We start from the raw sequence: 14,356 nt of genomic DNA on the forward strand, positions 1-14,356 counted from the left end.
TAAATAAATTCTGTCAAGATATTTTTTATTACTTCCCTCTCATACCCCAGTGTTAGCTTAAATAGTCATTTTGTTATCTAATTTCCCCTTGCCTTGCACCAAATTATTACAATTACACTCGATTTGGATCATTGTTATCCATTGTATTGTATTGTATCGTTATTATACCTACAGCGTTTGTTTTGATTGTTACTTAAAATGTATTGTATTATATTGTTAAATTTCGTTGTTACGTAACAATGAAAACTCCTATTTTATGGAACAACCGATTTGATGTGTTCCCATTGTTACTTAATTTCTTTTTCCAATTATATTTTTACATAATATTTCAAAATACTATTTTACCCTTTACTTTATATTATTTAATTCTAGTCAAACCTCCTACTCTAAACTAATTAAAGATATTTTAGTAAATTTATAAATTACAATACAGTACGATACAATTAAACCAAACAATTAAAATGTTATTAAACAATAACAAACAATACAGTCTAGCCAAACATCATATCTATCATATAACACAATACAATATAGTATAATACAATACAATACATTATGAAATAATAAGTAACAATGATCCAAACAAAGTGTTAGTAACTGATATAAGTCAAAAAAAAAAAAAAAAAATGGAGGACGGAAAGGGACCCAAGAGATTTAATTGGAGTGCAGACTGCAGAGAGTAAAACAACAAAAATGGTAACTGTAACAACACACACACAAACAAAAAGAAAGAGCTGGATGGGAGCAACGGCGATGATACTAAAACTTCTAGAGATATGAAATTTGTGGATTAGGGCTTTTCATCAGCGAAAAAATGGGGCGAAGAAAGGTAGAAATTAAGCGAATCCAAGATAAAAACTGCAGGCAAGTTGCTTTTTGTAAACGGAGAAAAGGTTTATTGAAGAAAGCAAAAGAAATTTCCATTCTCTGCGATGTCGATGTTGCGGTTGTTATCATCTCGAATCGTGGCAGGCTCCATGAATTCTCCAGCAATAACAGGTTTTGATTTATTAATAATCAGATATGCATATCAATTTTTCCTCGATTATCGTGTTGATCTGTTAGGAAGACGAATAGTTTGTAAATTGACACGTTTATTAACTGTGTGATTTCTGGCGGTGCAGTTTTTGGTAGTGATCTGCATAAGAGAGTTTACATTTTTTGCATGTGATATGATGTCAACATAATACTATTTGGAAAAACAATGAGCTTTACCTCAATTTGAATGAATTTTATTCAATCATAACTATCACTTAAAAACAAGAGAGTGTAACTAACTCACCTAAATTTAGTGCTTGTTTGGATTTTAAGCACTTTTTGTAGTTTAAGAGGTGTTTGGAAAGTTTATAATGAGTCAAAAGTAAAAAGTAGTTTACTTGTGATTTTTAACTTTTGACTTATAAATTACTTTTTATAAGCTCATCCAAATAGGCTCTAAAGGAACTAACCTAATCTAATCTTATAGATAATTAAGCTTAGATTAAAAAATATTCAAATAATCAAACTAAATCTAATCCTAATAACAATGGTTAAAGGAATGGATTTTGGGCTACCTAACTCAACCTCCAAAGTTAGATCCAAAGTTAGCTCAGGATTGTCTAAACCATATTAAAGACACCACCCATCTCTTAAAGTTAAGGGCTGATGTGGAACTATCCACCCTCTTACGTTCAAGGTTGAACATCTGGCTGGTGCATGGACAATTTAATATGGTGGGCCAATATCAAAAATGAGAATTGAGATGCATCTTGCTCAAGTGCATATTGCCTAAGTCACATTAAAGTGGAGATTCTATCAATTGGATCGTCCGCGTAGTCAACATTGGCATACATATATAAGTTCATATCAGGATGATGAAGCATTAGTAGACAAGAGGTTGTTGTCGATTTGAGTTTCGAACAACACTTTTTATCGCCTTTCAATGACATGGATGAATTGGGATAACTTGTTTAATGCAAATGAAATATCAAAACGTGTTGAAAGATATGTATTGCAACATATCAAGTGTGCACGATTTAACATTGCATCCTAAGGGTGAACCACCAATTGCTTCGATGTTGAACTTGATCATATGGATGTGGTGATCCCTTTGCACTCAACCATAACTAGTTCTAATAGTATCTCAAGGATGTATAACTATGATAAGACAATCCTATTTGGAACAAACTTCACTTCAATCTCCAAAAGTAGTTAAGTTTGCCACAATTGATGAGAGACTTTGGTTGAGGTGAAGTAGTTTGATGGTATAAATAGAATTCACACTAATCATTTAATAAAAATAGAAGAGTTAATGATCGAAAACACACAAGAATTATCAACTTTTTACAACTATAAGGTGTTCCTTTTTACTATCTGAACTATCACCATTATGCATTAAAACACACTTTAACTACCAGATCTTCCCTTTCCCTATCTAAACTATCATCATCAACAAATAGTTGAGGTGTGTTTTAAGACAAATGATGATAGTTCAAGTAGGAAAAAGGAGCAACTGATAGTTAGGGTGTGAAACTCAAGAAAAAGTGATAGTTTAGATGTGGCTTTGACCATTATCTCAAAACAATAAGATAACATTCCAATGGATATTTACCAAAAAGAAAGATCTTTTACCTCAATTGAATGTTTGTGGTAATAAGAGTAATTGATCGATAGGCTTAGCCTATGAGAATATAAGCAAAAGTTGAATGAATTTTATTCAATGATATCTTTCACCTAAATATCAAAAGAGTGCAACTAACTCTCCTAAACTTAAGGAACTAACATAACCTAATCTTTATAAGATGAGATTGGATAAATAATTCAAATAATGAAATAATCTAAATCTAATCATAACATTTGAGTACAACAACAACATCAACAACAACATACCCAGTGAAATCCCACTAGGTGGGGTCTGGGGAGGGTAGAGTGTACGCAGACCTTGCCACTACCTCTGGAGGTAGAGAGGCTGTTTCCGAAAGACCCTTAGCTCAAGTACATCAAATCCAAGTAAAAGGAGATGAAAACAGTGTATAAAACATAACATCCAATAAGAAAGACAATATATAATCAACAAAGGAGACAATAACATCAATAAAATAATGTAAGAAGTGAAACGCAGAAAACAACATAAGGCTATAGGTATCACAAACAAGAACTGCAAGTGCAAGGCTAGGACTACTACAAACGCTAACCCTACTAGCCTTCGACCTTAATACGCGACCTCCACTCCTTCATATCTAGAGTCATGTCTTCGGTAATGTGAAGCTGAGCCAAGTCCTATCTAATCACCTCTCCCTAATACTTCTTAGGCCTACCTCTACCCCTCCGCGTACCCTCTACAACCAGCCCCTCACACCTCCTCACTGGGGCGTCTGCGCACCGTCTCTTTACATGTCCAAACCATCTCAGTCTCGCTTCCCTCAGCTTGTCCACCATAGAGGCCACTCCCACCTTCTCCCGGATAACCTCATTCCTAATCTTATCGCTCCTAGTGTGCCCACATATCCATCTCAACATCCTCATCTCCGCAACATGCATTTTTTGAACATGTGAGTTCTTGACTGGCCAACACTTCGCTCCATACAACAAGGCCGGTCTAACTACCACTCTATAGAACTTACCTTTAAGTCTAGGTGGAATTTTCTTATCACACAAGACTCCAGAGGCAAGCCTCCATTTCATCCAAGCAACCCCAATGCGATGTGTGACATCATCGTCGATGTCGCCACTTCCTTGGATTACAGACCCAAGATACTTAAAACTTTCTTTCTTAGGAATGATCTGTGTGGCAAGTCTCACTTCCACATCTGCCTCATCCAACGCATCACTGAATTTGCACACCAAATATTCTGTTTTGGTCCTACTTAACATGAACCCTTTGGACTCCAGCGTTTGTCTCCACACCTCCAACCTCGCATTAACTCTGTTCCGCGTCTCATCAATCAGTACTATGTCATCCGCAAATAACATACACCATGAGACCTTCTCCTGAATAGACCGCGTCAACTCATCCATCACCAAAGCAAATAGAAAAGGGCTAAGGACTGATCCTTGGTGCAGCCCCATCTCAACTGGGAAATGTTCTGAGTCACCTCCAACCGTTCTAACCCGAGTCTTGGCTCCACTTGATAAACACGTGTTTATCCTAATAAAGTCAATCAACCAAGAGAATCATAATAGAACCTAAAGATGTAGAATGGAAGGAATCACCGTCATAAAAGTACACACTTAAGTTTAATTCGAGGATAAATAGTTTCTTACCTCTGGATTAATGGGTTTCTCAATCGTCAAAATCTAATTATCTCCTCCCAAAAATGAGTCTCGCTCTCACACACGCAAACACATATATAAAGCCTATTATTCTAAGAAAAGATGAAACTTTCCAAACTAAAATTCTCCTCTATTTGCTAGACTAGCACACCCCTTGCTTGATAAACTTTTCACAACGTGTGGGGCTGAGTTGATTATTTTAGGAAGCTTTAATTTATGTGGCTTAATGCATGCGTTAGTTCAAGCCACTTACAACACTTTGCCAGCATGCCAACATGTCGCACTTGCTCAATAAATTTCTCGGCGCGTCAAAGTTAGATTGTTAATTTTATTCGAGTTTTGTGCCTCATATTCCTACGTTAGTTTTTCAAGTACCTCTTAGGTGCTTCGACAACATCACAAAGGGGCACAACCAAAGCCACAATGCAATGTACTAGACTTGAGTTTCAAAGGCCATGGATCCCCCAACCCCCAACCCAATCTTCAGTTGAGTCATTGAGATCGCAAAATTATTCAATATGGCTCTTTAAGCATCTTTTAACCATATCTTGAAGTCACTTCAACTTGCAACAATCCGTGAATACTTTTGATTTTAGCATGGGTCAACATTCTTCTCGACTATTCTTGACGTTCTAAAATCGTATCACTTTTTTACTCATGAAATGGATTCGTCCTCGACCTCAACATATCTACATCAAAAGAAAAAACCAAAATATTAGGCAAATCATAATGAAGGCCACACCAAATTCCCTTGGTTAAAATAACACAAAATAATACATATAAACCTCTTTTTACACTTGAATTTAGATGATTACCATCAAATATTGAGATATAACCATTAACTAAGATAATAAATTCATCAACATACGACATAAGAATATAGTACATTACTTCTACAAATACCTTAATTGCAGTGCTATCAAAGGCGCGCGTAAGACCCGATGCGAGGCGCAAAACGTGTTGATCACTTTGTCTCGCCTAATGTGTGATTTAGTATCGTCACTAAGGTTCTAAGACATACTTTTCCATTACAATGAGCCTCTTCTGAAGAGACGACAATTGATATTTCACTTTAACGTAAATTTTTATCCAATTTCTTTTTTCATATATTTGTCATTCATGCTTATAATTATTAGTTTTGTACTAAACATATGTAGTTGTTTGATTAAATGCTAAACTGCACCGATTCTTAGTGTCGCACCCGTGTCGACACGACGTGCATGCGGGTGTGGAATTCGTACCAAGTGTGGTCAATAGATTTTGGGTACTTTGACCAAAGTCGATAGAGAAATTAGAGACATATAATGTCTTCTGAATATTTAAAAAAAGAAGAGAAAATGGTCAAATACCCCTCCAATCTATATTCGGATTTTCAACTACACACTTATACTTTACGGGGGTCCTATTACCCCCCCCCCCCCCCCTAAACTATTTTAAAATGGATTAAATACCCCCTTAAAACGTGATAACCAGTAATCTGCCTTGTGGTGAGGCACACACGCTTGACACGTGTGTTTCACCAATTAAACTTTTGAAAAAAGTTTTTTCTCCTTCTTCTTCATCCTTTCTTCTTCAATCTTTTTGCAGCCCTAACTTTTTTTTGTGAAAGCTTGATTTGGGGAAAATATTAGGGGATACATTGTGGGTCTTCTTTTATTTTTTTATCTTCCTCACAAGGTGAATTCGTTGGGCCTCCATCCTTTTCACCATTGTCATATGAGAAATCATTGTTACCACCTCCACCTCCATCTTTATCACTTCCCTAATTTACATCGAAATCCAACACCTTAGCACATCTTTATCATCTTCATTTATAATATCTCCAAGTTGTTCATGATTTCCAACCCCATTAGTTTCATCATCTCCACCATCCAATGATTTTTTTCCTCCTCTAATTCTTTCTACTTATTTAGGTAGATTGATTTTGCAAGAGTATTACATGAGTTCAAAAATTTGTTTGGAATTAACAATAAAGAATTCGGTAAAAATGGGGTGGCAGCAACGACTATGGTGGTGGCAACACCTATTTAGAGGTGGTGAATGATGGAGAGATTTGTTTTATATTGCTATGGAGAAGAAAGAAAATAAATTAGAAAAATAAATATTTATACATATATTTATTAAAAAAAGATATTAAAAATAAAATTTTAGTAATAGTTTTTTATGTTCACTCTCTCAAAGAGAGTGAAATACACTCACATTGCCAACTAAGCATTTAGGGAGGTAATTATTACAGTTATAAACAGTTCATGTGGGTGATAGGACTCTCATAAAGTTAAAATGTGTAGTTGGAAATCTGGATATAGATTAGGGAGGCTTTTGACCATTTTCTCTAAAAAAAACAAAAAAAAAAACTAGGGGTGGTAAATCATAATTTAGGGATATGTTCTTCTTATCCTTAAAAAGACATTTGTATTAAAAAGTTCGCGACCAGAAGGTGATTTTAAAGATATTTACAAGTCAAATGTCACTGCGTAATTGTAATGAACTCAAGAAGTCTATCATGACCTCTATATCATTTGCAATGACCATGTTACACCAAAAAACAAGGACATGCATATGTACTTAATAATTACATATTCAAACTTGCTCTCAAATATTTGTGCATTGCTTTCCTTCTTATTAGTCCACCACAATTTAGGCATATGCTTAGTTTTATTTTTAGCCGAATCCCAACACTTGGATCCGTACCCCCAAATCTTAAAATTTAGATCATAGAGGATCAAACCTCTAGATCCACACCCGTATCAAACACCTGAATTCTTATAAGAATATCGTAAAAAAGAATTCTTCTCATGGGTTAATTTGAGCTACATATACAAATAGTGCCAAGCTGTTGGATACAAAGTTAATCTCATATGAATGAATAAATGAGAGCTTACACTCAAATCAAATATCAACATTGGGTCTCCGCTATCCGGAAAATGCAGATTGAAGTAAAAGATCACAAAATGCAACACAAACAAGGGCGAACCAAGTGCTTGCACGAAGGGAGAAACTAACTGAATCTGATTTGAGACAGGTATTGAAAGTGGAAGAAAGATTTGAGACCCTACAAGCTGCAACGGCTTTTTGGCCGTTGCGCGATCATGTAGTTCAGCTTTTAGGAAACCTAGTTTTGAATCCTCCCCCGCCACCTATATCTTACTAATTAAAAGAGGGCTTCCCTTTTGTTATTTGTTCATCAAGAAGGTATTTTGGATGGTTTAGTGCCTAATGCCCAATGAAAATGAACACCATAAAATATGTTTGTTTTCTGGTGCACTCTTAAGTTTAAACCTATACAACATGATCTGCTCCCTGTGATATTTTCCTTGTACTTACCCACCAACAACTAACAAGCATATCTGATAATATTTTTTCCAGTCTGTCAGGGATGCTTCAACGATATGAAAGTCATGTTGATGCCGAAAAAGAGATCAATGCAGAAATCCAGGTCGCAGAGGTATTTGATTAGTTGACAGCTGTCAACTTATATTCTGATGAATTAGAATCCTTTCTTGATGCATGAAATAAGTGCATTGTTTGTCCTTATGTTCAAGTTCTCAGTTAATTTGGTTACCTCCGTCTAATGTTAAGTAACTTTGAACTTGCATCCTTGAAAAAAAGGGGAGCTATTCCGGAACTGATCAATATCTAGACGGAACTATTTCCAGAGGTCCGAAGTTACTCTGTTTGGATGGATTTATAACTTATGGTTTATAAACATAAGCCATAAGTTAGGAATCTTTGACTTGTGATTTTTGGCTTATTTGTTATTTTAACTTAAAAACAAGTGCACTTAAAATATATTTTGGCTTAAAAGCGCACTTAAAACGAAGACCATCCAAACAGGATCTAAGCTAGTGTTTGGCCATAGATTTAGTCGAAACTTGAAAGAAATGAGTTTTTGAAGTTTGTTGAAAAATAGTTTTTTGGAATTTTGGAATTTAAAGTTGTGTATGGACATTTTACTTGAAAAAAAATTGAAGATGCATTTTATTTTAAAAAAAAATCGAAGTTTTGTTAGCGGAAGTGAAATTTCATCCAAAAATTGCTATAGACCAGTTTTTGGAACTTGAAAAAAAATTGAAGACAAATTTCATGAACAAGCAATGTTTTCATTTATTATTTTTTTGAAACTCTACCCCCAAAATCTATGGCCAAATAGAATCTTTATACATACACGATAGTTTTGGTATTCCACCTCCCTGAATGGGGAAGGCCAAATTATAATAATGCTTACTCTTCATCATAGTGCATCAAAGTTTGTGTTGTTGTTCAACTAAAATGTATATGTACCTATCAAAAAAATTCTCAGTGTTGCTAGACTAAAATGAGTTATGCTAGACATGCATAGTATTTCATCAAATCCTGGAAGCATGCTCTGAATAGTTGTTCATTCATGTTAAGTTATTACGGTTGATTAGTAACTTATCCTCGATTCATCATGTATTTCGCAATGTATCCACAATAATCATTTGGGTGTTATTCAATATTATCTTGGACAATCATACTTACATTGTTTGCGCTGAAAGTTTTCCAATCATTTTGAGGTGGAAATAGCACTCGAAATACTCAGGGTTCACAACAATGGGAGAACTGCTACAAACAACAGAAAGGTACCAATCTTATTCTTCACTTTTGTTTCTTAAAGCTTATACCACTTATTTGCTGTCTCAATTCGACAGGCAACTCGAGGAAACAAATGCTGATGGTCTCACTGTGACTGACCTTATGCATTTGGAAAACGAACTTCAAACTGCTCTAATAAAAGTCAGATCTAGAAAGGTCTTTCTACTTCCCTCTGTACCTTCCCCCTATAGGAATTGCATCAATCGGAACTCTGGAAATCTTGGCTCCGCCACTGGCTACACCTCTTACTTTTGCTCTGTCTTCTACAAGAATTCACATTTCTTTTTTAAAATAATGTTCCGACTTCAGTATTATAATCTGGTTATCAATTAGTACCTCAGAATGAAGCAACACTAAATAGTTTTGTTTTGTGCAGACACATTTGATGCTTGAATGTGCTAAGGATCTTCATGAGAAGGTAAATTTTCATTTCCACTGCTAGTTTCTCCTGAAGTCCTGAGTTTGGTTTATCCGTCTCTGTCTTGTGAGCTCTCTACGCAGCAGGGCATTGATTCCCTGAACTTTGACTCTCAGATCTAGATGCATTGGATTTAGATTTATCTTATTCAAACCTTCATACATCAGAAAAAAATAGCTTCTTTTCATCCTATGTTTGCTCAAACTCTTCAAAGATAGTCCTTCAAAAACTATGCATTTTCAAGGATCTGACAAGAGTGCGGCAGAAATTATTGAAGGATCCGAGCAACATGTACAATTCTGTAGTTGAAACATTTCCTCTTTTCCGGGGTTATAGGACACACCATCCTTGGTTTCAACTAGTACTAGTCACTAGTGCTTGCATGCCATGTTGATACCACAAATTATGTAATCTTGATATAGTCGATTAGCTTATTGTGGAAAAGGAGGCACAAAACATCCACTTGTCCTCGTCCATTTCTTGATAGGCTGGTCTAAAGTATGTTAAGACTTAATTGACTACCGGACTTATAAACTAGTCGTCTCTTTTGTTCAAATTTCATACAAGTCGACGGAGTTAATAGGCTTACATGCTTTCTACAGCTCTATGTAGGTTTATAATCAATAGTCAGTTCTCATCAGATATCTTTAATATCATATTAATTTTTCCAATAGACTGCACATGATACCCTTTAGTTATTGCAGGGAAAACTGCTGCAAGAGGAAAAGAAACAGCTGGAGGACAATGTAAATATTACCTCACAAAATTTGCTGTGACAAATTAAACCTCTTTTCATCTTTTTCTAACTAACAATATATTGCATTATGCCAAATACAGATAGCTAGTATCAAGAAAAACACAAAAGTGAATGAGATGTCTGACCTTCCAGCACCCCACATAATTAGTGGACAACAGAGAGTTACCCTGAATTTCCTCTAGTGATTATCGTTGTATTCGTCGAAAAGCCTTGCTTGTGCACCAGAGGAACCTGCAAAATTCGTTTAATAAAACTAATTATTCATCCTTGTTCTTGTTTCCATTGGATGATGATTAAGTTATTTCTCTACTTTGAACATATACTAAAGGGTGACTTATATGCCTATTTTTCCCTCTTTAAGTTGTATAATGTATTTGAAATTCATTCTTCACAAGTACCCTGCACATTATTTCTTTGGAGATTGTTATGACTTTTTTGTGAAGAGGAATACTGCAAAAGTAAATATATGTGTCATTTAAGTTGGGTTTCTTAGCTTTCCTATATGTTCGAAGCAAAGTGTCAAGTAGGAAGCTTGCGTCTATTTATTTATTTAACTTTATGCACATGTTGAAGTGTTTATTTAACTTTATACCCATGATGATGTGTTTATTTGTGCCTGTCCAGAGGCGTGTCTAGGATTTCCGCAAGATGGGTGCACAATTACAAAAAAAATGTATCTTAAATATAAATTTGATCGGTTTGACTTTTAGATTTTTAATATGAACGATTAAATTTTAAAAATTATAGGTTTAAAACATATAATGCTACTAGTTTTAAATTTTAATATACACATTTGATTTAATTATATAAAAATTTTACAGTGCTAATTTTTTTAGGAATTTTCAATATAACACACTTGAAAATTTTGAAAGATTAAAGGAAAAAAACAAAAGAATAATTAGTTGAAACACCAAATGTGTAACCAATAACCACTTAGAGAGGTGTTAGTAAAAGACAAGAAAGATATAAGATTAAAATTTATATCTTCACTTAGATGGGTGCACCCAATCATCGTCGTATTATTATATGATACTTTGAACGTGGGTTCACACATCTATATTTAAATATTTTATAAAAAATATAACACTACTATATATAATCTAGAAAGGGGAGCATGGATTCACGTGAACCCGACACCCCCTCTAGATACACCCCTGTCAGCATATCCGAAATTGAAAAATATAAATATCAACAAAAATCAAATTAAGAGCAATGCTTAGATATTATATTTACTGCAAAGTGAAATCATAAGAGCTGTGCTTAGATATTATATTTACTGCAAAGTGAAATCAAATCCTTCGTACAACATATTTTAGTGACACGTGCCTGGTATTAAGTGTACTAATACTATTTAACTTTGTACGAAAAAGTGAAACGTGGCTATTATTAAGTGTACAAGTACCATTGAGATTACGCAGAATATAATTCAATGAAATAAAGTGTTGAATATATATAAATGGATAATATATATATTAAGTGTACTAATACTATTTAACTTTGTACGAAAAAGTGAAACGTGGCTATTATTAAGTGTACAAGTACCATTGAGATTACGCAGAATATAATTCAATGAAATAAAGTGTTGAATATATATAAATGGATAATATATATATTAAGTGTACTAATACTATTTAACTTTGTACGAAAAAGTGAAACGTGACTATTATTAAGTGTACAAGTACCATTGAGATTACGCAGAATATAATTCAATGAAATAAAGTGTTGAATATATATATATATATCAAATCTTGAACATTTCTAACGAAGTTTCTTATTTTACTATCGCAACAAACAATACAGGCGAGTCGAAAGGACAAGCAACAGATATGCTTAATAAACCAAAAGACATAGTCTTTTAGACAATCTGTGGAAGTTGTGGAGCTAGAAGCTAAAGTACGGGTTCCAGATCGTAAACTTTAACGAAAATTCTATATTTATTTTAGAACTTAATATCTTTAAATAATTAAAATATTAAATGTCTGATAAACTTCAAATCCTAACTTTACGTTCCGAAGTTGAGTCATCCATAACAACAAATTAAAATCAAACTTTAGAAAAAGAGAGAAATCAGTTAGTTGAACTTACAGATTATTCATGAAGAAATCTAATACATCCTTTCTTCTGAAATGAATTTCACCCACAGTACACTTCTTCATATGCCACTCAAACAAACTATATATAGGTAAAAATCTAGGTGGTCACATTAAATTTGATTTAATAAAATATATATTAATTAATTAAATACAACACTTGTCACATATTCACTAGTTTGATGTAATTTTTTATTAAATATATTTTATACTTGAGTGAAACTAAGATATTATTCTCTCTTCCAATTTATTTGATACTTTTGTCAATTCTATGAGTTGTCAATAATTTTAGTATTTATAAATTGTTATAAGTTATCATGTTTAATCGCATAAAAATATTTATAAATATTAATCAAAATTTATATAATATGTATCTTTATAAGTAAAATGTGTCACGTAAATTGTGAGCTAAGAATATTTTATTTCTAAATAAACAAATTAGAAAGAAAGAAGTGTTCGGCGTGCACCATTGGCCAAAAAAAAGAAGCAAAAAGAAAAGACCACGTCGACGATGATCAATCCCCTACAAAGCAGTTACGTACATCGAGGAAGCTTTTTCTTTTCTTTCTTTTTGTTTAGCGTTTGTTATTTATTTTGAAGTTTGATTAATTTAAATTTTACTAATAAAAAAATCTCATCTTCGGAACAAAATGCTCTTTATGAAATACTCTCTCTATATATAGCTCGAATTTGAATTTTTTGTTGAAAAATAAAAAATACTTATCACTCGATAATAATTTTTAATGATTCAAGTAATTTATCATTATAGTATCTAAAGTTGTTCAAAATCAAATTGAAATTGATAATTTGAATTGAAAAAAAAGTATTGGTTTACCAATAGTGAGTTATTGGTCTAATGATTTCGGTGAAAATTTTAGTTTTTTTAAATTGTTAGGTTATCGATTTTTTACGATTTAAATTTTACATATAATTAATAAAACTTGTGTTATATGTGTTTTATAATTTTTTTCTCTATAATATATATTAAAACTATATTATAAATGTATTATAAGTGTCTAGTGAAAAAATGTTATTGTTATATATGATAAATATTTTTTTAATATTATATACCTATGTAAGTTTTTCTTAATAAATCATATTTATATCACTAGGTATAAAAAGTTCACTGACTTAGAATTTATTTCCTACTTTTATTTCTAGCTGTCAGACACTCTTGATTATTCTATAATGTGTCAGTATTTGTTTTTAAGCAAGATGTAATATGTCAACTCTTGTGTATAATTTATTTAGTTTGTCACTTTATTTTTAAGTGATTTTTAATAAATTTTTATATCAAATCTTAACGATTTAATCAATAACTAAACCAATAATAATTAATAATTGATAAATTAATAGGCTAATATTTTAATAATTCTATAATTATTTTCTTGAATACAAATATTCTCAATAATTCAAATCGATAAACTTTAAAATCGAACCAAATTAATCTCGCAATCTTAAATTAGTATCAGCTACCAAACGACTACGACAACGAATTAATTGGACCGACTTACGGCTGCTCTGGAAATTGTCGATGTGGGTTTGTCAATCTGATATAGCAGTTTTTGAGTAAATATCTTAAAAGGTCATTCAACTTTGAGAAATTATGTTGTAAAGTCATTCAACTTTGTTTTATATCAATAAAATCACTCAACTTTGAATATTTCTTTTACAAAATCACTCAATCAAAATTACCATAAAAATAATTTTACAAGATAAAATCATTATTTTTTAAAGTATATATATTTGTGAAAAACTTCTTGAAATATTTATAAGTCATGAAATTAAAAACAATTGACATGAATTTTGAACTTTTTAGTAAATTTGTGGAGCGTGTCGAATCTCTTTTTGATGTGTTTTGATTGCAGATTGTTATTAGAGGCAGATGAATCATTTAATTAATTAAACTAATATATTAATCAAATGTCATTGCTAATCATCTATCAAACCCATTCGAGGGAACTTATGAAAACTGACAATGTTGAGCTATCGACTTTCATCTCTTCCCATTTTATATTGTTCGTATTATATTAAAAATAATTTCACCAATAATTTTTCTAAAAATTCATATCTTACACTTGATTTTATTGATCCATGATCGTAATTTTTTAAAATGGAGAGTAATTTATTTATTTTTGTAATTATTGCAGAAAAGAAGAAAAACATATAAAAGATTGAGATTTGTGGGAGAGCAATTAATTTATTTTATCATGTTAAAAAGTTTTT

General features: G+C 32.5%; 1 protein-coding gene across 1 annotated transcript; it reads left to right on the plus strand.

Moving 5' to 3' along the window:
* Positions 1 to 768: 768 nt before the first annotated feature.
* LOC125820227 (truncated transcription factor CAULIFLOWER A-like) lies at positions 769 to 10,527 on the plus strand. Its single transcript, XM_049499656.1, has 7 exons — positions 769 to 999; positions 7,618 to 7,696; positions 8,797 to 8,852; positions 8,922 to 9,021; positions 9,242 to 9,283; positions 9,988 to 10,029; positions 10,121 to 10,527. The coding sequence occupies exons 1-7, from the start codon at positions 815 to 817 to the stop codon at positions 10,220 to 10,222; spliced, it is 606 nt and encodes a 201-aa protein (XP_049355613.1). The 5' UTR covers positions 769 to 814; the 3' UTR covers positions 10,223 to 10,527.
* Positions 10,528 to 14,356: the final 3,829 nt, after the last annotated feature.

This window comes from Solanum verrucosum, unplaced genomic scaffold (genome assembly GCF_900185275.1).
Source record: "Solanum verrucosum unplaced genomic scaffold, falcon-dt-bn FXZP01000229.1, whole genome shotgun sequence".
NCBI lineage: Eukaryota > Viridiplantae > Streptophyta > Magnoliopsida > Solanales > Solanaceae > Solanum > Solanum verrucosum.

What these genes read in the sequence shown, in the direction of transcription:
- LOC125820227 (XM_049499656.1), top strand. Translation starts at nt 815, where the DNA reads ATGGGGCGAAGAAAGGTAGAAATTAAGCGAATCCAAGATAAAAACTGC. An exon ending in GAATTCTCCAGCAATAACAG is followed by an intron (nt 1,000 to 7,617) that starts GTTTTGATTTAT and finishes TATTTTTTCCAG; the next exon opens with TCTGTCAGGGATGCTTCAAC. An exon ending in CTAAGGATCTTCATGAGAAG is followed by an intron (nt 9,284 to 9,987) that starts GTAAATTTTCAT and finishes TAGTTATTGCAG; the next exon opens with GGAAAACTGCTGCAAGAGGA.